Source organism: Oncorhynchus mykiss, chromosome 6, assembly GCF_057628025.1.
Source record: "Oncorhynchus mykiss isolate SJ-2025 chromosome 6, ASM5762802v1, whole genome shotgun sequence".
Taxonomy (NCBI): Eukaryota; Metazoa; Chordata; class Actinopteri; order Salmoniformes; family Salmonidae; genus Oncorhynchus; species Oncorhynchus mykiss.
In genome coordinates, this window is record NC_143027.1 from 39,979,717 (window position 1) to 40,006,925 (window position 27,209).

At 43.2% G+C, this 27,209-nt stretch overlaps 3 protein-coding genes across 7 annotated transcripts in view; 1 reads left to right on the forward strand and 2 right to left on the reverse strand.

Annotated features, from left to right (window-relative positions):
- LOC110525926 (zinc finger SWIM domain-containing protein 6) overlaps positions 1–8,420 on the reverse strand; it is a 51,195-nt gene extending 42,775 nt beyond the window's left edge. The window contains exon 1 of the mRNA XM_021606443.3: positions 7,659–8,420. Coding sequence (XP_021462118.2) covers positions 7,659–8,085 — 427 coding nt within the window. The 5' untranslated portion in view covers positions 8,086–8,420. The remainder of the gene's footprint in view (positions 1–7,658) is intronic.
- Positions 8,421–11,442: 3,022 nt separating this feature from the next.
- LOC110525927 (small integral membrane protein 15) lies at positions 11,443–16,271 on the forward strand. 5 transcript variants are annotated; one of them, XM_090237915.1, is made up of 3 exons: positions 11,994–12,084; positions 14,945–15,013; positions 15,206–16,271. In XM_090237915.1, the coding sequence occupies exon 3, from the start codon at positions 15,231–15,233 to the stop codon at positions 15,453–15,455; it is 225 nt and encodes a 74-aa protein (XP_090094041.1). In that variant the 5' UTR covers positions 11,994–12,084; positions 14,945–15,013; positions 15,206–15,230; the 3' UTR covers positions 15,456–16,271. The 5 variants fall into 5 exon arrangements, with proteins under 5 accessions (XP_090094040.1, XP_021462120.1, XP_090094041.1 ...); XM_090237917.1 differs by having other exon boundaries at positions 12,050–12,079; XM_090237914.1 differs by lacking the exon at positions 14,945–15,013 and having other exon boundaries at positions 11,443–12,079.
- Positions 16,118–27,209, reverse strand: part of ndufaf2 (NADH:ubiquinone oxidoreductase complex assembly factor 2) — a 39,112-nt gene continuing 28,020 nt past the window's right edge. Inside the window, exons 2-4 of the mRNA XM_036980090.2 lie at positions 20,717–20,806; positions 19,862–19,902; positions 16,118–18,000 (exon numbers count right to left, since the gene is read on the reverse strand). Of these exons, the coding sequence (XP_036835985.1) occupies positions 17,758–18,000; positions 19,862–19,902; positions 20,717–20,806 (374 nt within the window). The 3' untranslated portion in view covers positions 16,118–17,757. The remainder of the gene's footprint in view (positions 18,001–19,861; positions 19,903–20,716; positions 20,807–27,209) is intronic.

The following is a 27,209-nucleotide window of genomic DNA, read 5'->3' on the forward strand; positions in this document are numbered from 1 at the left end:
AGGCGCACTACAGAGGAAAGGCCACCACCTCACTTGTGTCATGTCATGAGGATACCTGGACCACCTATTGTGAGGTACCTTTTGTTAAGTAAATCAGGTGTTCAATTATTTGAAAATGGGACGAATTTAAAGGCCCAGTGCAGTAAAAAAAAAAAAATGTGTGTATTTCCACATTGGAATAATACTGTGAAATTATGATAAAACTAAAAACGCATTAATATTAAGAAATTGGTCTTTGCTAAGAAGCTATTTCAGTTTATTTTTCACACATTTAATTGAAAACAATCACAGTAAGGTACTTAATGGTTACCCAGAAATAATTTGATATTGAGATTTTAAAAAATGGCTGCATTGGACCTTAAAAAATGTAGAAGGATATGATAGTAGGGAAGAGCTTGAGAACAGACAAAGAGAGAGATAAATGGTGAGAGTGAAAGAGAATCTAAGATGGAAAGAAACTTGAGGGCCAAACTAAATTCCATTGGTCCTTTAAAAACAGCTCTCATCCCCCTCATGCCTGAAGAGCCATTCACTTCCACTTCCACATAGCAGTGCATGCATACCTGACATACCACCCAACTCAACTACAGCAGTAGCCTCTGAATAGCCACAGGCTCCTCACACAGACACAAAGACTGTCTCAAATGGCACTCTATTCCCATATAGTACACCACTTTTGACCAGTCCTAGTGGAATATGGTGGCATTTGGGGACATACACAAAGGTTCCAGATACAAGTTGAGCTTAACCTCTAAAAGCGGTTGTTACTAAGATAACATATGGAATTGTTTTAAGGATGGTCATACCATGGATCATTTAGCCATTTGATTTGGAATTTTAGGACCTCATTAGGTATAAAAATAAATTGATAAAATATTGAATTTGGCCTTTACTTCTTTAGCTAATAGAAAACACATTGAATAACATTCATAAATTGGTAAAAAAAAAATATTAAACAAAATGAAATCACAAGAAATAAGGTTTTAAAGTGTCTTTTCCCCCCCTTTTTGGAAACACATTTAAACCCCTTATTTTTGTTAGCATAAAACTACCTCCATACTTCCATTTGTTTGTATTGTTGACCTTCATATGAGTCCCGTGACACTTGTGGGGGTCGTAGAGCAAAACGGAGTGGTCATAATAGTTTTGTAGACCAAACTGTTTGGATGAAAAATACATTTTTGTGAGAAGACCGATTTTTTTCAGGATGATCTGACAAACACCGCTGTAGCCCAGGCCACCTTCCACCGCAGATGCGGAAGGCAGACATAGGCAGGTGCGGTGGATTGAAGCTCAGCCCATACAACAACAAAAAATATCTAGCGTAAACTGGTGGATTTTGATGCAGATTTTTTAAATTATGTTACTTAGGCTTGACACACGGGCCCATCAATAGACTTAATTAACCACTCATACGGGATCAAATTCAGATATTCATCATCGTAATACCAAGTTTAAGCATACAGCAGTTATCATATATGCTACTGCGATATACAGTAGACCCGCCTACATACTCAGTGGTGTCATATAAACTTGTGCTTTTTTACTCAGTGTCATATTGTGCTTTGTGTTACTCTGGGGGTGTTTGTGTCCTCAGCCAGATACCTGTAGAGGGTTTTGCTACACTATTTAAAAAACACGTCTTCTGATGCGTGTAATGTATATCTGGAAAATGACGATCACGCACCTTCTCTCTCCAATCAGCGTGAGTGACAGACAGCGTTGACATCTCTCCAACGCGAACTGTTAGAAACAGCTTCCTCGATATCCACATACAAGCTCTTTCTGCTAGTGAAGTTGTGTTTATTGGAAAACAATCATGCGACTCTCTGACTATTCTGAACCTCGTTGTCAGTGAGGAGGGCGGAGCCGTTGAGTGAACACCTTCACCCGAAGTGCGAGTGCGTGCGTTGCCTCATAGCCAGGTAAAACCCTCATCCTCGTCTGGTATTGCTTATTGTGTGGGCACCAGAGAGAAAGAAAACATATATAACTTGCCTGGCGCCCCAAGGCTATGAGACAAGTGTGTGTATGAGAGAATGGAAACAAGATAGGGTGAGAATGCTGATTGATGGGAATGCCATCCACCCTCTTATCATTACAGTGCCTGAACTATATCCAAGTTGACACACACACAAATGACTAGAGTAGGCTATACTGTATCTACAATTTATCTTTAGAAACGTATTTCAGATTAGAATTTCCCTATCCAAACACAACAGTAACCGTTGAGCCGTAAACAACACAAACCAGTCTTGGTTCAGTTAGGGACAGGAAGCAACAGTCAAACCGCCCATTCCCCCCAGTGGTGACTGGTCGCTCACCATGTTTGTTTTGGGCAGATAGAGATGTTTGTTCTCAATCAGTAACAACAGCAGGTAGGCTAACCATCCACCTCTCTGCTCCAGGCTTAAATGACTGAGGACCTGGACAGGGGAGGACATGTACACACAAACCGGGATCCAGGTGCTATGGGGGCGGGGAGCCTGTTCATCAGGTGCTGTGGTGGAACTGAAAATACAGAGAACTCTTTCAGACACACCTTTCAGTTTTTGCCTCTGGGCTGATTCAAAGCTCTTTAGCGACTGAAGGTGTGAAGGAACAAACAGCTGTTGACCACACACACCACAGAGAAGCACTGTTCCATGGTCATAATGATAACGTGTATAACATGGTTAGTACACACACAGGGTATAGAGGCGCACACGCAGGATCACTTTCCTCCCACAGTCAGCAGTGGCTTGGAGAGATTAATGCTTATTTCTGCAGCAGCCCATTGCTGCAAAGAGGAATTAATTATGAAGAAAGAGAGAATAGAGGAGAGGGAACACTGTTTTCCCACCAAACACTCCTTACCCTTGGATGGTGCTACTGTTCCCTTTGGAAAGTCAGCTGTTTACACTACCCCAGGCCCAGCCATGTTTCCATGACGATAGGATCCCAGGGTCAGTCACATGGCAAGGGGGAGAAGGGAGTCTCAGGGCCCAATTCAATAACAACAAGCTAACCTGGTTACTGGGTTAGGGTAAAAATAACACCAGAGTAGGCCTTAAGTCTGAAAGATTACGTGCTTGAGTTTCTTTTCTATTTCACACAGTCAAATAAATTAGAGAAACAATGTCTAAAAGCCTTCTGAGTGTGCTTTAAGAGTTGGAAAAGGAGATAAATGTAAACTACCCCTTGGCCATGTCGCTATTGTTTTAAAATAAAATATGTGTGCTCAGATAACTAACCTGGTAAAAATAAAGGAGCAAACTATAAGTAAATAAAGGCTCCTCTAACCCCCCCCCCCCCCCCCCCCCCAATTTTTTTATTTAACTCAGCATAAATACAAATATACTTGAAAAAAAGGCTTCTCTATAACTGCCAAGTAGAGGCCTAGAGCTTTCTGGTTGCTTAATGCGCAAATGGAGCCACAGCGAGACTCAAAGACAACATGCTCATGCAAGATTTAAGTTCCCGATATTAAATTCTGCACTTCTGTGAACAAAATGCTTAAAATGTCAAAGCAGGCCCATGAAAAGGCCCCGGATAGCCCTGGTAAATTCTTTAAGTGGCTTTTGCTGAAGCACTGAAGCAGAGAAAATCTAATAAAATGTTATGTCACATGCTTTGTAAACAACAGGTGTGTGTGTAGGTGTTGTGCATTTGTTCAATACACACATGCTCAATGACACCGTCTCTAAGTCATAGACATTTAAAATATCTTACAAACACGTACACCAACCTGTCCTCTCAAGTGCAAGCGAGTATGCACACACACACACACACGTTGTTTGATCCCCTGCTAAGGAGGCTAGTCCTCTCCCTCATTTACCCCAAGGTGATTCAAGAGTTAGTGCAAAGGGGGCAGGTGGGGGTCCAGACTTGCCACGCGGTAGCTGGAGTCTTTGACAATCTTTAGGGGCTTCCTCTGACACCGCCTGGTATAAAGATCCTGGATGGCAGGGAGCTCGGCCCCAGTGATGTACCGGGCCGTACTAAGCCCCTTTGCGGTCGGATGCCAAGCAGTTGCCATACCAAGCGGTGATGCAGCCAGTCAAGATTCTCTCAATGGTGCAGCTGTAGAGCTTTTTGAGGGCCCAAGCCAAATCTTTTCAGCCTTCAGGGGGCGGGGGGGGGAATGTTCGTGCCTTCTTCAAAATTGTGTTTGAACTATGATAGGTTCTTAGCGATGTGGACACCAAGGAACTTGAAGCTCTTGATCCGCTTCACTACAGCCCTGTCAATATGGATGGGGGCGTGCTCGGCCCTCCGTTTCCTCTACACCACGATCAGCTCCTTTGTCTTTCTGACGTTGAGGAAAAGGTTGTCGTCTTGGCGTCACACTGACCTCTTCCCTATAGGCGGTCTCATCGTTGTCGGTGAACAGGCCTACCACCGCCATGTTTTCAGCAAACTTAATGGTGTTGGAGTCGTGCGCGGCCACACAGTCGTGGGTGAACAGGGAGTACAGGAGGGGACTAAGCACACACCCCTGTGGGGCCCCTGTTTTGAGGATGCGTTGTTGGCTTGGGCCCTTACCACCTGGGGACGATATGAGCGATATGAAGGCCTAAAAGATAGGAGGAAATATGTAATGATGACAGTACTGCTTGCACACTCATCATTGGCATATAAGTGCTTAAGACATGGTTTACTAGGGGACACACACACACAGAGAGAAAGCATGGAGTAAACAGCTTGATGCCAAGATAATTGCAACATGATGACAATCATCTCCATAGCTCATAATGTGTACCCAGTTATAAAGCAGTACAAAACACCTTTTTCTGGCTAACATGCCAGCAGGTAATGGAAGGGCCAGTGCATAGTCCTAATCAAGACTCACCAGGACGTAAAGAGGTTAACCCTTTTCTCTCTCTCTCTCTCACACACACACACACACACAAAATCATAAGCGGACCAAGAAAGGATGACATTGACACTCATGCAGGCGTGATATTTCCCTCAGTGATATTTCAGGCAGAGCAAAATATGACCTGGATGAGAGTAATGGAAAAGCAGCGTCCCGACATGCTTTTGTCATGCTATGTTGGCCCTCCCTAAACTGCATTCTCAGCTCAAATCAGACATAGAACAATAGCTAGCCATAGTCCACACAAAGTGCCATGTGTTGTTCCCTATGGCACTGATCAGAATGAGCACATTGTGTGGAATTCAGTTCAATTGTTCAGGTGAATTCAGCGTGCTCGTTTGGCATTGTCAAGCCTGTAGGTATTGACCAAGCAGACCACACAGTGACTGGTAATAAGTCCACAGGTACACATCACAATGATAGAATACATCACTACCCTAGAATCTTGGGGCTGTTGAGAAACTAGTATCCTTACCAATTATGTTAGTGCTCACTTGTTTCGTATTTTCTTGGGAAACAGTATTAACAAAGAGCAATAGCCCTAACTAGGCGATGTTCTAGCCTGTACATTGTTATTACGCTAATTACATACGTTATTCCTGTAGAAATTACCTCGGTATAATGCCCATGTATGTAATGTTGCAGAATATTCCTCTGGAGCATCAGTGTTCCCAGAGTGGGGAATGTCAGGGAGAGGGGGAGCGTTTCATTATGCTACATTTTTTTTATTTTTTTAAAATTTTTACCTTTATTTAACCAGGCAAGTCAGTTAAGAACAAATTCTTATTTTCAATGACGGCCTGGGAACAGTGGGTTAACTGCCTGTTCAGGGGCAGAACGACGAGATTTGTACCTTGTCAGCTCGGGGGTTTGAACTCACAACCTTCCGGTTACTAGTCCAACACTCTAACCACTAGGCTACCCTGCCGCCCCACATACTGGATCTACTGTTTATCCTTCCCCGCCTCTCTCTCTCCCCATCTTTGCATCTTTTCATCTTTTTCCACAATCTCTCCTACCCCTCCTCCTTCTACAGCACCCCCCTCTGTTCAATTCCTCAAACCCAGCATCGATGTGGCGGGGGGGGGGGGGGGGTATATAAAATAATGTGTGATTAATGTCTTTGAGAAACAGATAAATAATCACAGGAGACCAGGGGGGCTGCTAGTTGGCCTTAGGGTAGTAAATATGGAGAGTTTTATAGCTGTTCACCAGGGAGAGACGGAGAGGGGGAGAAGTACAGACGCAGATTCATTCAAGTATATTAGCTTTTCCCTATACACACAATAACCTCTGCCTTCTCTCTCTCTGTTCCTGTACTGTCTTTCATCCTCATCACCCAACAGTACACACACATACACACACACACTTAAGGACAAATTCCCCTGTGTTTGATGTGTCCCTACATGCTGTGGTTTGTGATGCGGTTGACAGCCCGCTCCACCCCACGTCACCCTGCTTTTAAGCCGTTCCTCCAGTGACAGCCTGTCCCCTGGAGAAGATGGCATCATTTATTTATCATATTCTTGCCTTGGCTTTATTTTCACAGCAAAAAAAAAAATCTGGGGTGAAAATGTCAATCAGCACAACAGGCACTCCTGCTGTGGGCTCACCGGTCATCCTCACTCTTCCTGTTAGCATGCAGAATGAGACCGACAACACACACTCCCCCTCTTTCTATTCCTCTCACACACACACACTCTCCCTTTTTTCATTCTATTCTACTCACACACACACACACACACCTCACCAAATCCGAGCTAACACTCATTTGCAAGAACTGACAATCTATGTCTCCCAGAGAAGCCAAACAGCAGAACATAAACAAGCCCTAATGCTGAGGAATCTGGTAAACAGATAGGAGCTGGTGGAGTGATGCTCTTTGGGGCTGCTCACAATAGTAACACAGATCCTTCTGAAGGGAAAGAACAAGGGGAGGAGGCTGAGGAAAGATCATGCATAAAATCATGTTTGCAGATTGCATTATAAATTCAGATGAACTGGGGAGGGTAATGGGATTAAAATGCTGAAGTGTTTCCAAGGGTGGGGAGGCAAAGAGTGACAGCTGAGTTTATTGCACTGACGAATGCAGGGAAATCTTATGGCTCTGGCAAAGGGAAGCAGTTGAGCCAATAGCAGTCTAAATGTCTGTATTTATTTATACTTGGATATCCCACAAATAATAATGCATTATTGAACAGGGCGCATGATTGTGCGTTGTTGGCATACATTAACGCGTACCATATCATAGCCTTTCTCGTGTTTGAAAAAACAAATTCTCTCACGAATGCTGAAAACGTAGCAGAGCAAAAGCTTACATTGTGTTTAGCAAACAAAATAGAAGCGCTGTGGCTTTAAATCCCCGTCCCTCCCAACCTTTCTAAATATCTTCTATTTAGCCAGTGGTGAAAAGGGGGGCTTTTGTCTGGTTACCCATTGGAGGGGGACAGCAAGCTGAAAAGACACAAACGATCACGAAAATAGGAACAAAGTGCTAAGCTTTCAATTGGGAATGGCTCAGAGCAATTTTATATGCGCACTGGGCAAAAACAAGGGGGTAGGGTAGCTGGGTTGTTTTCTGTAGGTTACCCTACCCCCTTACTGGAAAATATAGAATCGCATGGGATGAGTGTGGGTAGAAAATGGCAAATGACTTAGTCTGTGAGAATTTAAATGACACTAGCCTTTTGACTAAACATGGTTCCCTTGAAATTCCAAGCAATGTGGGTTATCTTGGAACTGTGTTAGCTACTCCCCGGCCAGCATCATATTTCCCAGTAGCCTAGCGAAAGCTACTCACCGACTTGCAGTACGTTGTCCACCCAACCGCCCTCCAGCAGAGTGACACCCCGTAGGAAAGGCAGCTGGGTATCGTCATTGTTTTCCCCGCTAGTTCCACTCTCATCTCCCCCTGCGTTGAACGAAGAATACATGCAGATCTCCTTTTCGCTCCTCGGAAACGACCAGTACACGATCCTTCTCTGGACGGGTTCTGGAATCCGTTCGAACCGTTCTTCCACCCTTTGGAATGGCCACTTCTCTGCGACTCTCCGAGCCGCGATGTCGAGCAGCGATTCGGGGTTGTGTGTTTTTCCCAATCCCCCTGGAGCGGACCCCGGACCGCCACAAAGTACTCCTCCAGCCCGCTGCCCCTGCCTGCATGCCGGGTTGTAGCCGGGCCGGCAGCAGGGCCGCTTGGCCGGGGGCTGCTGGACTCGCTCCGCCATGATCGCACCGCTGTAACTTGTAGCGCAGTTCCTCTCGGATCATATAAACGGGATAAGGAAGAGAAAAAGACGCTCTCCAGCCGATTGTTTTCCGTACATGGAGAGACGACCCTTATTTGGAATAGTAGGCGGTGTCTTCGGGTTCAGTGAAGTCCTTTGTGTTGTCAAATTAACAGAGATGGGTGTGATCCTGGACAGATTCCAGCGCACGAGTGGCGCTAAAAAAGGAACTGAAGGCGGAATTCCCGAACGTCGGCAAATCCTTTGTGAAGCCATTCCGGAGCGAGAGGGCGGGGCCTTTGCAGCCGAAGAGACTTTGAAGTTTGTTTGCGTTTGAGTTTAAAGGCGGGGTCTAATCCATGTGTGGTCTTAAGCAAGAGTTGAAATAAAACCGAATTTTAAACTGGGTCCGAATTGAAGACTTCAACCAACCGCAGGCTCTTTCGTCTCAATAACATCACGAGTGACTGGGTTGTTTTCTAAATTCAGAGGGCTCTCAACCGTAGGCGAGGGGAGAGGGCTTGAAAGGAACCTGAGGATATGGATGAGTGAATTCTCTAGTAATTTTATAAAAACAGGTCTTATTCTATTATCAATAGCCTCTCTCTTGACCTCATCAAGCTTACACACACACACAGTCCACCTGCATGCTCGAAAAAGTGCCTTAAATTCAACACTTTTTATTAAAGGGTTTGAATACGATCCTCGCTATATGAGCCAAGTTACAGTTCCCACCAAGAGGGTTAACCCTATTGGCGCGATGTGAACAGGGTTTGCTTCTCTGCTCCACCGTTCACTACGTTGGTGTCAAAAGTGGTATGTGGCCACCGGACATGTAAGGGGGCTGAGTAGTCAAAGCAGGGGGATGTGCTTTCCCGTTTGGAGTGGGCAATGTAGCAATCCTCACTATATTTATATTCAGTTAAGAACAAATTCTTTCTTATTTACAATGACGGCCTACCCCAGCCAAACCCTAACACGGGCCAATGGTGCACCGCCCTATGGGACTCCCAATCACGGTTGAAATATCAATCAATCAAATGTATTCATAAAGCCCTTTTTACATCCCCTGATGTCACAAAGTGCTATTCAGAAACCCAGTCTAAAACCCCGAAGAGCAAGCAATGCTGATACAGCCTGGAATCGAACCAGGGTCTGGAGTGACGCCTCTAGCACTGAGATGCAGTGCCTTAGACTGTTGCGCCACTCCAGAGCTCCTATGTGGGCCATATTACAATTCCTACTAATTGAGTTAACGCTATTGGCACGATGTGTAAGGTATTTGCCTTTCACACCTGAGACCCAAGTTCACTTCCCTGTCCTGCTGTTCCCTACATTACTTTATAACTAGCCTATATGCCTAGACTATGTAGAAATGGAATGATAAATATTTATATATAGCTATTAAAAATATTACCTAGACAGACCATTAATCTGTTCCAGCTGGCTGATAGGTGTTATTAGGCACTGTTTGGCGTAGCACAGCACATTTTTGACCAACTTTAACTTGTCAATACTTTCTCAATATCCGACTTGGAAGTCAACCAATGTGTTCTAAACATCTATGTCAAGTTGCAGGGGGTTCATTTTATTTAGAAAAATGCTCCATTATTAAAAGAAAATGTAAAAATCTCCATTAAGTAATCCAACAATGTGTTTGCCACCATCTTGTCTATTTCAAATCTTCTCTCATTGATGGAGAGAGTCCACCCCAAAGTGCAGCATGTCATGATGACACTCACCTGTCTCGATCAATGAGAGTAGATTTAAAAGACAAGATGGCAGCGTACACATTGTTAGATTAATTCATGGAGCAAAAAAAAAACACTTAAACGCAGAGCATTTTCTAGATTCAAACAAACCCCAGTGCAACTAGACATTGATATTTAGACATTGGTTGTCTTCCAAGTTGGGAATTGAGGATGTATCGCCAAGTTAAAGTTGGTAGAAAATTCTCTGTGCTACGCCAAACAATAACTAACTTGTAACGGTTAATGGAGCATCACATTAGCCCGTTACAATCTGCTAGCTTTTTTTATCCAGTATATTCAGTTCATAGCAACCATTTCAGCAAAGCTCTATTACAAGCACCAAAATTATGGAATAAACAAAACTGTTTAAAATAGGGCATATTCTGTAAACCTATTACAAGCCCATTACATCATTTGTAATGGAAATTAAGTTTAGGTCCAGAAAGGTGCACCTTCCAAGTAGGCAAATAATAATTTGATATACTGTAGTATACTGTAAGCCTATATGGTCTGTTGAATGCTGTGATTTAAAAAAAAAAAAACATATTTGCCTTAACAAGAACAGATGGAAAGTCATGGACTCATTCACTGAACAGGAAAGAAAAACCTTGCCCAGTTTAAATGAGCATACAAAATCCCAACTGCAAGCCCTCTGCTTGGTATGTGCATTTGCCTGTCTGGATGTCCTGCATGTGTTTCAGTCTGACCCCTCTCCTTCCCCTGTGTGCAGGGGCCTTTGAACTGCTCTGAAAGTGATCTGTGCCATATGAATGGAGCAGATGTGACCAAACCCGATTTGGTTTCAATACTTCCTCACAGGAAGTTCAAACAGCCTGCAGCTCCTTTGTCAAATTATTCTTGTTTTTCTTGTCACTCAGGGTCAGAAAACTGGTTGCTTATTTTGACCATCAAAGGACATTTAACACTGCCTTCTTCAGTTTTAACTCAAATAAACAAACATTGATGCAGATGAAGTAACATGGGCCTACCCTTTGAGCACTTTGAACATAACAATTGTCAAAACAGCATGGTCCCAAAATGGTTTCCTCCGAAGAAACACACTTGTGACACAGCACAAGACATTCAGAATGAAGCCACAAAGCGCTCACCTGAAAAGGTCTAGGGGTGATTTTATACATGTCTACCTGTTCACGATTTATTAGGGTCCTTTGTTAAACATGGTCCAAAATGGGTGATCATATCCCGTCACACTGGCAAAGAATGTTCTTGAATATACCGTTTTTTTATGGATGGCTCTTGACTCACTACATGCACACAATAATGCGATTATTGTTGATAGTCAGATTAATATAAGAGTTCGATTAAAACGTTTACATGCTTTGCAGGAAGAACGATTTCCCTGATAATGCTGTTTACATGGACACATCTGAAAACAGGCTACCTGATAAATGCAGAAAATCGCCAGTCAAAATAAATGTTCTACCACAGCGAACATGTTATTTTTGGGAAGCATATTTGAATCTGAGTTAGGACATAAATCTTGTATATGAAAACTACTTGTAAAAAAACGCATAACGTTCCAATCAATTTTCCCGAACTCACTTCACTCACACTAAAAAGATAATCTCGCTCGGCTGGTCCTAGCACATGCGCAGTTCAAACACACCGCTAGAATGCAGAGAACGCCCATTACGGTGTTTACGGGTGCGTTCGTAAATTCACTTTGGCTATCTACTCCGATTTCAGAGCTCTCGTTTGAGTGTACAGTAAAGCAGAATAACTGTGTAATTTACAAATGGGCGACACCCGTTGAATATGACTGGTGCCAGTAAACGTCGGCAAAAAAAACGTTATTAAATTGTTGCCATCAGAATAGTTACAGTCACCAACGCTCTGGATAACATTAAACCAGCCTAGGGCGAGGAACATGGTCAGAGTGAGGTGTTTTCTCGTGTGAGTCTGGAATTAGCTAGCAAGCTAGCCAACGTTAGCTGGGTGTTTAACTGCTGGTGAAGCTAGAAGGCTCAGCTCAACCCTACTCCTCGGCTAGAGCGCTCTGAACGTTCCAACAGCGAAACACTCTGATTTTACGAACGCCCAAAGTACACTCTGGCACTTCAACTTGAATTTACAAACGCACCCCTAGTGTGCCTGAAAACGTACATGTTCTATCACGATAAAACTACAGTTCCCTATATGCTAGGGTGTCACGTCATAACCAATTGTGAGAACCCACTTCCTGGTGCCAGATCAGCGTGGGATAAAAATAAAAACTTCTCTTAGTTGAGTATGTTTAACTTAATTATACGATGTGAACTGTTATCTCTGTGCTTACTGCTAAACTAGATCAAAGTTGCTGGGGCAATGAAGTGGTTTTACAATGTAAATAAAGGAGCTATCTTAATTGTTTACAGAAGCTAACGTAATGAAGCTAACAGTTTTATGTAGCTTGCTAAATTAGCTAATGTTGGTTGTAAGAGGCAATCTGTCTTTTGCTACTCGAGTACTAAAAACTCCCTTTAAACATCATTGTCATGGTAAAGAATACTAGCTAGCGTTAGCTAACTACACGTCACCAACTTTTAGAGTATATAGTTGACTGTTTGATATGCTAAATAGGCGTATTTAATCCATTATTGGGCTACCTATTGCCTAACGTTAGGACCTTATTTTATGTTAAGAGACGAATTGGCTCTGACAGTCAAATACACAATCTTAACGGGAATGGATTCTCAATTGCGGTACGGTTCTAGAAACATAAAGCTATCTACTTTCATATCACATCAAAATAAGTTCACAAATGCAAGATATACACGTATTGTTTAACACAGTTGCAGACGGTATTTTTCAGTGACAACACGTCTGTGCCTTCCGTTTACACACAGGTGTACGGAGACGCAGATAGCTATTCAGCACAGGTAACGTTAGTCAATGCTGTAATCCATCTGTGTTCCATAAACATGCGCAGTAACATGGAAATATGGCCGTGTGGGAACCCTTACCCTATTTAGCGTCTGAATTGGCTACTAGCTAGCTGGACTGTGACATAAGTTAGCTAGTGGAGTAACACAATATATATACAAAAGTATATGTGGACACCCCTTCAAATTAGTGGATTCGACCATTTCAGCCACACGTTGCTGACAGGTGTATAAAATCGAGCACACAGCCATGCAATCTCCATATAGACAAACATTGACAGTAGAATGACCTTACTGAAGAGCTCAGTGACTTTCAATGTGGCACCGTCATAGCATGCCACCTTTCCAACAAGTCAGTTTGTCAAATGTCTACCCTGTTAGAGTTACCCCGGTCAACTGTAAGTGTTGTTATTGTTAAGTGGAAATATCTAGGAGCAATAACGGCTCAACCGCGAAGTGTTAGGCCACACAAGCTCACAGAATGGGACTGCCGAGTGCTGAAGTGCGTAAAAATCTCAACACTCATTACCGAGTTCCAAACTGCTTCTGGAAGCAACGTCACCACAATAACTGTTAGTTGGGAGCGTCATGAAATGGGTTTCCATGGCCGAGCAGCCGCACACAAGCCTAAGATCACCACGCGCGATGCCAAGCTTCGGCTGGAGTTGTGTGAAGCTCGCCGCCATTGGACTCTGGTGCAGTGGAAATGCGTTCTCTGGAGTGATGAATTGTGCTTCAGTCTGTCAGTCTGACCGACAAATATGGGTTTGCGAATGCCAGGAGAACACTACCTGCCCGACTGCATCGTGGAACTGTTAAGTTTGGTGGATGAGGAATAATGGTCTGGGGCTGTTTTTCACGGTTCGGGCTAGTTCCAGTGAAGGGAAATCTTAACGCTACAATGACATTATAGACAATTCTGTGCTTCCAACTTTGTGGCAACAGTTTGGGGAAGGCTCTTTCCTGTTTCAGCATGATAATTCCCGTGCACAAAGCGAGGTCCATGCAGCAATGGTTTGTCTAGATCGGTGTGGAAGATCTTGACTTGCCTGCACAGAGCCCTGACCTCAACCCTACCGAACACCTTTGGGATTAATTGGATCACTGACTGCAAACTAAGCCTAATCCCCCAACATCAGTGCCCATCCTCACTAATTCTCCTGCGGTTGAATGTAAGCAAGTTCCCGCAGGAATGTTCCAGCATCTAGTGAAAAGCCTTCCCAGAAGAGTGGAGGCCGTTATAGCAGCAAAGGGGGGACCAACTCCATATTAATGCCCATGATTTTGGAATGAGGTGTTTGACGAGCAGATGTCCACATACTTTTGGTCATGTAGTGTCTGTGGTTGAGACTGTAAAATGACAGGGGCAGCTTGACTGTAGTGCACATTTGATTTTCCTCTTGTATACCGGTAGGTATAAAGTCCCGCATACAATATATCCAATGCGAATTGGTTAGATTTGAAATCTGAAGCTGTGTGTGGCTGTATCGATGGAGACTGGGCTACTTCTATGTTAGAGTAGCAGCACCTGTTGGTGAGTAGAAATGTTAGTTAGCTGTTAAATGTTCAGCAGGACAACAGTGTGTGGGACAGTGGTACCTTTTGGCATAGTGCCTTTGGAAAAATACTCAGTATACAAAAAAATGAACACCGTCCTAATATTGAGTTGCAGCCCCCTTTTGCCAATCAGTTTAGCCTCAATTTGTCAGGTCATGGACTCTACAAGGTTGAAAGTGTTCCACAGGGAGGCTGGCCCATGTTTACTCCAATGCGTCCCACAGTTGTGTCAAGTTAGCTGGATGTCCTTTGGGTGGTGGACCATTCTTGATAAACAAGGGAAAAACCCAGCAGTGTTGCAGTTCTTGACATAACCGGTGCGCCTGTCACCTACAACTATATCCCATTCAAAGGCACTTAAATCTTTTGTCTTGCCAATTCACCTTCTGAATGGCACACATACACAATCCAGCCTTTTGCACACAATGTATATAGACTCTCTTTTTTTTTCCTACTGTGTTATTGACTTGTTAATTGTTTACTCCATGTGTAACTAACTCTGTGTTGTCTGTTCACACTGCTTTGCTTTATCTTGGCCAGGTCGCAGTTGTAAATGAGAACTTGTTCTCAACTAGCCTACCTGGTTAAATAAAGGTCAAATAAAAAAATGTCTCAAGGCTTAAAAATCTTAATTTAACCTGTCTCCTCCCCATCTACGCTGATTTGAAGTGGATTTACCAAGTGCCACCAATAAGCAATCAGAGCTTTCACCTGGTCCGTCTGTCATGGAAAGAGCAGGTGTACTTAATGTTTTGTCCACTCAGTGTATGTTACAAGATATAGGCCTAAACATACATTTATCTGACATTATTTCTTCCCATAATTGTTTAGTTTTTGGATTGGATAATCTGAATGTAGATCCGTGGTTAAGTTTTGCCCCAAGCTTCTAATTTGTTAATAATTAAATTTTTCGTTATTCCCATATTTCAGATTGGAGTTGCTTTTGGCGATCAGGATGATTGACGTGCGGGCGTGGGCGGAGTACGTGGTGGAGTGGGCGGCTAAGGACCCGTACGGCTTTCTGACGACGGTTATCCTGGCGCTCACACCCCTCTTCATCGCAAGCGCCCTGTTGTCGTGGAAACTGGCCAAAATGATTGAGGCGCGCGACCGCGAGCAGAAGAAAAAGCAGAAACGCCAGGAGAACATCGCCAAAGCCAAGAGGACCAAGAAAGACTGAGCCGGAGAGCGGGATCAGGAGAGAAGAGTAGCTACAGTACACAGCTATGCTCAACGCTCTCTTTACTTGCCACACCCCCACCCCTCATCTCTTCAACCCAGCCCAGCGCAGGTCCCCAACCTATTACTCTTGTCCAGTGTAGGAGGGATGTAGGCCCTACATGGAGGCCTTACAGCGCTGAGGGAACGGTACAGACCGGGGAGGCTCATTCGATGGGACTATCATCACAATGTGGAGATCTACCGTCTGAGCTTGGTGGTGTTGCAGTACCTTGCATTCCATTTGTAACATCTTCACTCCAATGATTTCATTAACTTGTAAAAAAACTAAGTTCTCCATTTGAAGTTACTAATTAAATATCTGAATTATTTTCTTGTTTTTAATGAAGTTCTGAATTAAAAAAATATGGCTGTTTTCTCCTTGCAAATCATAACCCTCCCTGAATGATGCTTAACCGAAAAGTTTGAGTTCCTGCCCAACTAGATGCAGTGCAACACCTGTGCATCAACCAATGGTTGCATGCCATGTCAACTCAGTCGGCATAGATGGATAGCTATATCACACGTTTTGCTTATAGTTAAACACCAATCCAAGTGTTTTGAACATCTGGCCGGAGTGTACTGTAGTCTGGCAGGAACTCGACCAAGAAGTGAGCCAGGCAATTTTCATACATGGGTTTTATTCAGTGTTTTTAACATCTAGACAATATAACACACACTTCTTGCAAAGGGACATCTACTCCTGAGACCTGCAACCATTTTGTGAGCTGTGCGATATCCTTTCCGTCATTTAATAAAAATAAAGAATTGTTTAAAAGGTTTGTATTGTCATGTGTTGGGGGTGTATATATAAAATACAAAGCCATTAAATAAATTACACCTTGTCATGCAGAAAAATATTTAATATGTATGCCATTTAGCAGACAATTGATCAAAATCAACTTACACTAGTGCATACATACCTTGCTACCTTAAGATGAGTGCACGAACTGTGGATAATCAAACCCTACATCATGATCTACCAATTGAGAAACACAGGACCACCTACTTTCCAGTACTTACATCACATCCCAGTTCTCTCAAGCCTTGCAGTTTCATTTATAATCCACAACAAATCAAACAAGATATATTGACTACCTACAACTGAACTTTATATACAGAGTTTACAGTAGGGTCAGGGAGATCAGATAAAATTGTCTTCCACATCCCATGAATGCCATTCACTGTCAAGTACTCCCTGATTCAATGCATATGAAGAGCAGAGCTTCCATTATTAGTTTACATCATAACCAGGGTCATATTCATTAAACTGCTTACGTCACATTTAAGAGCATTGTGACCGGTTTCCGTTGCCAAACGTTTTATGGTGTGCACTAATGAAAACAACCCAGTCCAGATCCCAAAATGCATGTGAAAAGTGATAAAAACAAATTAGTTAGTTGTGCAAGACATTTTATAGATAAAACAATAAGTAGCATGTTGTTTTTAATGTGTGCATGCTTTTCTCCTTCGACAAACAAAAGCTGATTCAAAAGGGGTTTAAGATTTCAAAACTCTTCCGCAAAGATCTCCGGTAGGATAGACATGACTTTCCCTGATGAAAGGTGGCTATCGAGGAGGGGAAGACACTTTTGTTCACCTGCTAACGAATTGGCATCTCCTCAACCACTTATCGGTTTCTGGGTCACAGAGGAGAGGACAGAAGAGAGAGTGGAGGACGAATTTATGCGCAAATGAGAAAAGGGTCATTGAAGCTGGCCAGATCATGCTTCCTTCCCAGCATCCTCTCTCGATCTTGCCAATTTCAATTGTTCAGTCTTTTCAGGTCGCCGATCCATGGTGGTAATGATGGAAGGAAGCCTGTGAATACTCACATAGGGAGGGCCTATACTTGTTTACAGATGTCTAGTTTTTTGGATGTAGGTATGAAGAGAGTGCATATGCACAGTATGCATGTGTGTGTCTATGTCTTAGTTGTGTGTGTGTGTGTGTGGGCAAACTATGAATAGCACTGCATATAGCCTGTGTGTATTTCTTGTGTGTAGCATCGTGTCATTGTGTGTTAGGTACCAGTATCGCGATACTCAGAAGTACCATGGCAAGGGAACAAAACATGAAGCAGAAAAACAGTTCTAATCTTGTAAACACACAGCCTTCTGTTGTTACCCAGAGTAATTGTTTATTTTCCAAACTATAATCACACAACTGCAGGAGTTCAGTTTGCTTCATGTTTTTATTTTTTTACCATGGAAAATCCAGTATCGCAGTACTGGTATCATGACCCAGTGAGCGTGTGTGTGTGGCTATTTCTTGGCTGCGGGTATCCAGGAACCAGGCTGGAATGTGTTGGCTGTACTGACAGGCTCCTCACTGGTCTCTGGCTGGCCGAAGCTAGTGGCGGCGGCGTGGCCCTTGGCTATGGTCTGAGCAGGCCGAGCCACCAGGCCCTCCTCGTACTCCTTAGCCTGCAGAGCCAGCTCTCTCTCATCCACCTCCCTCGCCTTTCCTTTGATGTGCTCCCTGTAGTGCTGGTTTTTCACCAGCTCCTGTGGGGAGTAGGGAACATACACACACACACACACACACACACACACAATATTAACCGAGGCTTTTCAACAGAGACTCAGTCCTTTGAAGGGATAGCTACTGGTGACAGTGAAGTCCTCTCAAGTCATCCATAAACTAGTGTCCAGTCTGTGGTGTTAGTCTTGCCTTGGCAGAGTCAGAGAGCGAGGGAAGCCTGGATGTGTTGATGTTGTGTGTTGGCAGCAGAACTAGTGGGCTGGGAACGGCGAAGGGAGACCAGGGCAATACAGCCCTGCTTTGGGGAGCAGGGGGAGCATATTGAGCTGCTTCTCCAGCTTGTTAATGACAGGATTTAATCCAATCAATTTCTGTTGACTTGGACAGGAACGAGAGGAAACGTTAAGAAGGGGACAAAGTGCCGGGGGAGTGGTTTTGGCTACACCACTGTCCAGCTGTGGACGACTGCGAATGGGCTGACAGTAAGCAGAAAATTGGAATAGAATGTTCTGGCAACACTGAGGTGGGATGACATTGGCCATTGGCATGGAATATACAGAAGAGGGTGCCTGGGTATTTGCTTTCTAAAGGCTTTCCCATAGCCTCCATTTCAAATGGACAAATAATAATAATAATAATAATTATAGTCGATTAGATGAACCTTGTATACCAACAAAGCAAAAACTGAATGACTTATTGAGACTACAAAAGGCAGTTATATACCGAGTGTACAAAACATTATGAACCCTCCAGTGGAGGCTGCGGAGGGGAGAACAGCTCATAATAATGGCCAGAAGGGAGCAAATGAAATGGCATCAAGACACCTGGAAACCACGTGTTTGATGTAATTGATATCATTCCACTCCAACCATTCCCACAAGCCCGTCCTCCCCAATTAAGGTGCCACCAACCTCCTGTGGAACTTTCCTAATATTGAGTTGTACCCCCCTTTTGCCCTCAGAACAGCCTCAATTCGTCAGGGCAAGGACTCTACAAGGTGTCGAAAGCGTTCCACAGAGATGCTGGCCCATGTTGACTCTAACGCTTCCCATAGTTGTGTCAAGTTGGCTGGATACACACAGGAAACGGTTGAGCATGGAAAAAACCAAGCAGCGTTGCAGTTCTTGACACAAACCGGTGCGCTTGGCACCTACTACCATACCCCGTTCAAAGGCACTTAAGTCTTTTGTGTTGGCCATTCACCCGCTGAATGGCATACACACACACAATCCATTTCTCAATTGTTTCGAGGCTAAAAAATAAATAAATTAATCTACACTGATTGAAGTGGATTAACAAGTGACATCAATAAAGGATCATAGCTTCACCCTGGTCAGTCCATGTCACGGAAAGAGCATGTTCGTACACTCAGTGTATAATTTCAAGTCAATCGTCCTCTATGAACAAGGAAACATTAAGATGTCCGAGTTCAGGTTGGCCTTCGCGCTTCAGCAAACAAAAGGAAAGGAGTGCTCAACAATGATAAAAATCACGAGAATGGCTTACCAAGAAAAATGTCCTAAAGGGCTAATTAGAGGTAAAAAGGAGTTGGAGCCCCCGACAAAAAAAAGAGGAAGAGATTGATTTTTTTATTCTCACTTTAATCCTTTGTACAGGATGCGAAAAGATGACTGACGCTTCCTCGGAGGAAGACGTCAGCTTGACGTGGAAATGTCAGGCATATTGCTGTGACTGTCTCCACTCACTAGCACCTTCACACGCCAGCTCCAGTTTATTTTTAACACCTGTCCCCCAAAGTTCCTTGGCTCTGTTGGAAACTGAGAGAAAGCAAATCAAAGTGTTTCTCTTGAGCGTCGCGTCCCCCCCCCCCCCCCGGTTACCCCGCCCCACAGCGCTCCCCAAAAACACAGCAGGGATACGCACCTCAATGGAGGGGGGCTGCTTCCGTCTGCCTCGGATCCAAGCTGGATGAGGGAACAGACAGAGTTAGAGCACCCACACTGCACACATACCACGCCAGCAAAATTAACAGTTACACCGGACAGCCAATGTAACGCCAGTTGCATGGCATCACACTTGTGTAATTACTCTATAGGTACATTAAAACAGTATCTAACTAGTAAGTGATCTCAAACAGATTTTGGCCTGTTTTTCATGCATTACAATTCCAGCTTGACAACAGCCAGAATATGGCGTCACTCTGATTTGCCAGTCTAAGCAGAAAGGGGACTGTAAGTACTGCTACTGCATTTCAACTACTGTACAGCATAAGAGTAGAGACTGCAGATTTCTCCTCCTCTGATCCTTAGAGCAACCTCTCTACATCTATCTAGCTCTCCCGCCTCTGTTCTTTTTTAGGTGTATTTTGGAAGGGCAGGCTCTGGAGAAAGAGAGAGATTTCCCAGCTTTTCCTTCAGCATGCCGGGACTCTGGGCTTCTTATCCCCCTCTTATTTGCATCCTGATGAAAATGCATGAGAGCGGGACGATGAGGGTTTAATGTGGATAAAGCAAGTCAGAGACAGAACATTTTGTATCTAGTTGTATGGGAAATGGAAACAGTTTCTGACATTGGCAGATAGGGTGACTGATACGTTCATGAATACATTTCTGAATAAATAGCCTAGGCGATTAATGTTAGTTCTAGTACAGTTGTTGTTGTTGCCTAGCACTATTCTGTACTACAGTGTATTCCCGAGCTCCAGATTCACAGTATCCATGACACCATATCATGGAGACTAGCAGACAAACAGCTAAAGTGTCAGTGTTTCAGCATTACCATCCCACTCTGAGGGTATGTTGCCTTCCAGGTACTCAAACTCTGTAGGGTTAACAGCCACCACCATCCGCTTGGCCCGAACAATCCTCCCTAAGTAAACAATGAGAGATAGAGATTTTTGAAAAACATTAATGCATGAAAATGCACATGATCAAGCGCATAAAAAAATTATAACAAAAAAAAACCAGACAAACACTTTAGATATCGCACGCACACGACAGGACATGGATGATTAGCTCGTGGCCCTCAGGCCTGCTTCTCAGATCTCTCCAAGTGTGTCGAAATCTGGGCTAAGCCTTATGTAAATCAACCTCTCTAACCCCCCCCCCCCCCCCCCCTCCCCCTCCCCCCCACTGACACCCTCCATCCAACAATGCCCTCCAAATCAACATCAAGCCGTATAGGAGACAAAAGAGGTCAGATATCACAGGCAACACAAGAGAGATGAGCTGAGAGGAATACTAAAAACACTCTCTCACACTCTGTATCCTACAGCGCTAGTAGAAACACCACCAATTAATTGGGGGGGGGGGGGGGGGGGGGGTGCTGATTAAACAAGTCGAGCAGGCCCAGTCACATTCAGGTGAAGGGAGGGTTGAAGGGATGGAAGGATGGAGAGAGGGTAAGAGAGAGGCAAATGATTTTAGGCCATGATCCTTAGGACGCAGCTGTAGAGGTTCTCACAACTTTCACTAATGAATGATGTCTGCCCTCCTGCCACACTGACATATCACATCACATTCCCAGAAGTGGGAGTGTGTGAGGGAGAGAGGGAGTGAGAGAGAGAGATAGGGGGTGGGGGCTCTCTAGAGAGAGAGATGATGCGTGGTGCATGCATTGCACATCAGCTGTTGTGAAGGATGAATGGACGGACAACATTCCACACACAGATCAATCTGTCAACATGCCATCAACTTTCAAACACAGACCAATATGTCAACATTCCATCACCATTCCACTCAACTCCATTAATCTTCACAGAGCTAAAGACCAGTGGACAAATGGCACCACCATCTCCAAACACACACCAGATTGATGAGCCTGATTGTTGTTCCAATGATAACAGATAGATATGACATGTAGATGGATGGATAAGGCTGGAGTAGTAGGAAAGCTAGTCTACCACAGACCATATCCAACATGTAGCCTCCTCTCCTTTATTAAGACAGAGGACAGGTGAAAGCAATAAGATGTATGCCAGGTAGGCCTATCTGCTTCACCATTTTCATTTTCCCATCACATCACACTCTGCCTCTAACCCTATTACAAGGGCTGAGTCACTGGCTTACTAGGGCTCTTTCATACCGTCCCTAGGAGGGGTGCGTCACTTGAGTGGGTTGAGTCACTGATGTGATCTTCCTGTCTGGGTTGGCGCCCCCCCTTGGGTTGTGCCGTGGCGGAGATCTTTGTGGGCTATACTCGGCCTTGTCTCAGGATGGTAAGTTGGTGGTTGAAGATATCCCTCTAGTGGTGTGGGGGCTGTGCTTTGGCAAAGTGGGTGGGGTTATATCCTTCCTGTTTGGCCCTGTCCTGACCCCTCCTGTCTCAGCCTCCAGTATTTATGCTGCAGTAGTTTGTGTCGGGGGGCTAGGGTCAGTTTGTTATATCTGGAGTACTTCTCCTGTCCTATCCGGTGTCCTGTGTGAATTTAAGTATGCTCTCTCTAATTCTCTCTTTCTCTCTCTCTCTCTCGGAGGACCTGAGCCCTAGGACCATGCCTCAGGACTACCTGACATGATGACTCCTTGCTGTCCCCAGTCCACCTGGCCGTGCTGCTGCTCCAGTTTCAACTGTTCTGCCTGTGATTATTATTATTTGACCATGCTGGTCATTTATGAACATTTGAACATCTTGGCCATGTTCTGTTATAATCTCCACCCGGCACAGCCAGAAGAGGACTGGCCACCCCACATAGCCTGGTTCCTCTCTAGGTTTCTTCCTAGGTTTAGGCCTTTCTAGGGAGTTTTTCCTAGCCACCGTGCTTCTACACCTGCATTGCTTGCTGTTTGGGGTTTTAGGCTGGGTTTCTGTACAGCACTTTGAGATATCAGCTGATGTACGAAGGGCTATATAAATACATTTTATTTGATCAATGCAGGTGAAGGAAAGGAGACAAAGAAAGGAAGGCCCTTTAGGCTGTTGAGATACACCCATAGTAAATCAGGCCTACTGCTCTTTAGTTCTTAGCTATGCTCTAGACTAATGACTAGTGTACAGGCAGCTATGCTACAGTATTTACTAAGTTACATAAGCCCACTGCGCAGTAGCTAGGCCTATCAGTTGGTTCAGACTATGAGGAAAGAGATCATATATATTGTTATATTTGTTTACATACAGGCCTTTATCATTCAGCTGAGAGCAGCTTCGTAGGAAAACCCAGAGGACATCAAATCCAAGCAAAAAGACTGGCATCCTAGGTAATACCAACAAATACATTTAAAACAGGTAATAAGCTAATTATAAACAGGTGTTATCCACATTTGCATTGGGTGTGGGTGGTGGAGGATAAATATAATGGTTAAAATTATACAAATTATACAAGCGTTCTGCTTAACTATAGCCTAGCTAGCGCTTATGCATAGAGAGAAGCAATCACCCCCCCACTTCTCTCACACACATTTACCTCCCCCTCTTGCTTTCTCCAACGCCCTCTCTCTCTCTCTCTCCACTTCCCTCGTCTTGCCACTTTTGAATTGCTGGCATGACTAAATCCTTCTACCATGGCTTTTATCCTTGGATTTTAATAAAAAATATGTACATATATTTATGAAACAAGCTCATTCCTCCCACCACACCCACGCAAGCTTTCGCGCACACTGGCAATTCTCATGAAACCAAGTCTGAAGAATTCAGCTCTATATCGTCCAAATTTAAAAAATAATTTACTATCATACTAAGGCTCACTTTGCTTGGTTTCTGGCTCATTAAGTTGTTTTGAGCTTAAACAGCAGAGGCAGCTTAAGTTTTTTAAAGAAAATGTTTACTCAATGTCATTACCGTAATGCATCCGGGTCAATTTTGTAGGACTTTAAATACATTACATTTGTAAAAAATAACATATTTAATTAAAACCAATTAAATATGGTTTAAAGCGGTACATATTCAAAGAGAGTTATCAGTTCTGGGTATTCACATTACAAACTGGTCATTCAAAAAAAATAATCAACAAAAAAAAGGTGTCAGCACGGTTCTCATTACCGTAGCATTTCTGCACAAAGTAGAGGGGTTTTTTTGTATTACGTTTTTTCGACCCATAATTCATTACTACGAAGAGAAGCTCAAAGATGTCTACAAGATGAGCTGGTCTTTTCTCATGTTTAAATATGATAATTCACCCACTTTATCCATTTTAGATTATCATTACCATAAATGTGTAATGTTTGAGCAAAATTGATTTCATAATTTACAGTATAACAGATTAGAAAGAGCATGAATTTGTGTCAATAATGGCTTCTGCCATTGTTAACTAAATTTCCTAAGAGCTTCTCATTAATGCCAATTTCTCATTACCATATGGTTGTCTGTTATGGTAATTAGACGTTCAGTTAAGGTAATGGTAAAAACTGTTTATGATTCATGTACAGTGTAACTCCCATCACACTGTGTATGCAACAGATACACTGCTAACCAAACAATGCTATGTGCATGCACACTTGAATTAAAGGTTAACTACACTCAAAAACTATTTTCTTAGATTTTTTCCAGACCCCCAAAAAATGGTATCCTGGGAAATCATTCTAAACAGCGCACCTGATAACTCTTCCATATTTAGAAAGAGGTGGAATCTAAAGATGGAACAACTAGGATGGGTTGCTAATATGACTAGGATTATGCCCTTGGCTTCTGGACAATGAAAAAAAGTTGACAGCCAATGATAGCCAATGGAACAGGGGAGAAATGGTATAGCGGTGAGGCCAATAGGGAAGTAAATGGAAACAAATTTGCTCAAATTATATAATTACTCCTGTCTATACATAAAAAAAATAAAATCATTGAAAATAGTTCACCAGAAAGCATGATTTAGCCACAGAGGAATCGATGATCATTATCTTCTTTTAAAAAATTGCTGTTGAATTGTTTCAAATCACACGCTTGTAGGCCTATGCCTATTTGGAAAGCCCACAATTTGGGCAGTGCGTGGCAAAAAGCCTGGCTGATTGTTGAGTTGCGGCTGTCATTGAAAAGCATCTAAAATATGTTTGAAGATAATGTGTCTTGAGTATAATTTAAAATGTTGAGACAAGAAGGGGAGGGGTGTGTTAGCGAAGATATAGGCGAGTCTCTCTGCAGAATGGCTCCTGACAGTTCTTGCACATTCATTGTGTCAATTGTTTGCCCTTTGATCCCCCCCCCCACTTGTGAGAAACAAGTTTTTTTTTTTCATAACCATCATTTTCAGACATTGTCAATTTTTTAAATGTCTTTTGTTTGGAGTGCTCCATGTTAGCAATGAGCATGTGTATGGTTTCTCTGTCTTGATCATTTTGAGGGAGTGCATAGAAGTACCTGGCCTGCTGCGTAGAAATGTAGGAACATTTTTGGTTTTTTTTGTGTTTTTTTTAACATCGATTGCGAATGATAATATATCACGGTAAGCTATTTGAAAAAAATTCCAACAGTCTCCCCCTTCGATGTGAAAAAGCAATGGCTCCCGAGTGGCTCAGCGGTCTAAGGTACTGCATCTCAGTGCTAGAGGCGTCACTACAGACACCCTGGTTTGAATTCAGGCTGTATCATATCCGGCCGTGATTGGGAGTCCCATAGGGCGGCCACAATTGGTCCAGCGTCGTCCGGGTTTGGCCGGTGTAGGCAGTCATTGCAAATAAGATTGTTCTTAACCGACTTGCCTAGTTAAATAAAAAGTTATTGGCCTATAGATGGAGTTCCATGCGCAGATTTTCTTTTAACCACCAATGGATCACGGTGTATCAATGTGTCCATTTGGCAGAGGCTGGTGATCTCACATTAGTTGACGTTTAATTTTTAGATTTGAAACATTTTAATTCAGATTTTTATGATTAACCATAGGTTAATGATTGAAAAATTAAAACATTATTGAAATGAAAAAAATTATAACTGCCATGCAGAATGATAGAAATGGTAGGATAAATTGTAAGCTTTCCCAAACTTGAAACTCACCGCCTATGAAGTCTTTATAAAATAATGACCTCCATGTTTCCATGGTCGAATTTTGCCTATAGGCTACTTTGAAGCAAGGTAAGACATGCCTAATAATATTCAATAAAACAGTCAGATTTCAACAAGTATGCTCACATGCTCACATTGTAAAGTGGTGGGTGACACATTGACAGCCTGTTGCCTGCACTTGAACGGTGAATGGGAGGTGAGCTACAATTACCAGTTGAGAAATAAAAATAGTAGCGATTTTTAATAGTGCACCAAAACTGTTTTTAACACGCGATTGCATTTAGAATTGTTGCGCAATGAAAGGGCTTATAAAAGCATGTTTTACTCCAGTAGCAACCAGCTGAGGACCTGCAGGAGAAATTCCGCTCAAAATGTCCACGTGTGATCTGTGTGTTGGATAAATAAGATACATGACGGCTAACAAAAATACACACAGGCCAATGTACTTCCACTAAATGATGCAAATGAACCCATAGACCGTTAAACAAGATGTCAAATGTTGTCAGAAGGTGGGTGTAGCTGGTGCATGAACTCAGGCGCAGGAGAGCAGAATGAGTGAGCAACGTACTTTACTCAAAATAAAAGGCACAAGGTAACAATACACTTGACCAACAATAAACGGTAATCAATTAGGCACGGGTGAAAACAGCACCCGTCGAAAACCAGCCATAACGTACCGAATGAACATAGAAACAATCACGCACAAAAACATGGGGGAAACAGAGGGTTAAATACATGAACATGTAATTGGGGAATGAAACCAGGTGTGTAGAAAACAAAGACAAAACAAATGGAAAATGACAGGTGGATCAGCGATGGCTAGAAGATCGGTGACGTCGACCGCCGAACGCCGCCCGAACAAGGAGAGGGACCGACTTCGGCGGAAGTTGTGACAAATGTATTTATATCAATGAATAAAAATCAATGGGATTTTTTCTCCCTGTCATTTTGGCTGGCAGCAGTTTTTTATTTTTTTATTTATTTTTTTTAAATCGTCTTTTCATTTTTTGGGGGAGCCATAAGCCGGCTTATGGCCACAAGACACACAATCAAGAGTCTTTTCACAGTCCCCTTGTCCAGCACAGAGGCTGGGAGACGCACAGTACTGTATAGAGCAATGACTACATGGAATTCTCTTCCGCCTCAGGTAACTCAGGCAAGCAATAAAATCTGTTTAAAAAAACGAATAAGGCAACCTCAAAGAACATTGCGGGCTGTGAAGAGACGCAAACATTATTCCTAGTATTACATTTGTTTTCTTTTTTACTAATAGTTTTTAAATAGTCATACTGTTCTCTTTAGTCGTAGTGTTCCTAGTTTCCATTTGTGTTGCTGTTCCTGTCCA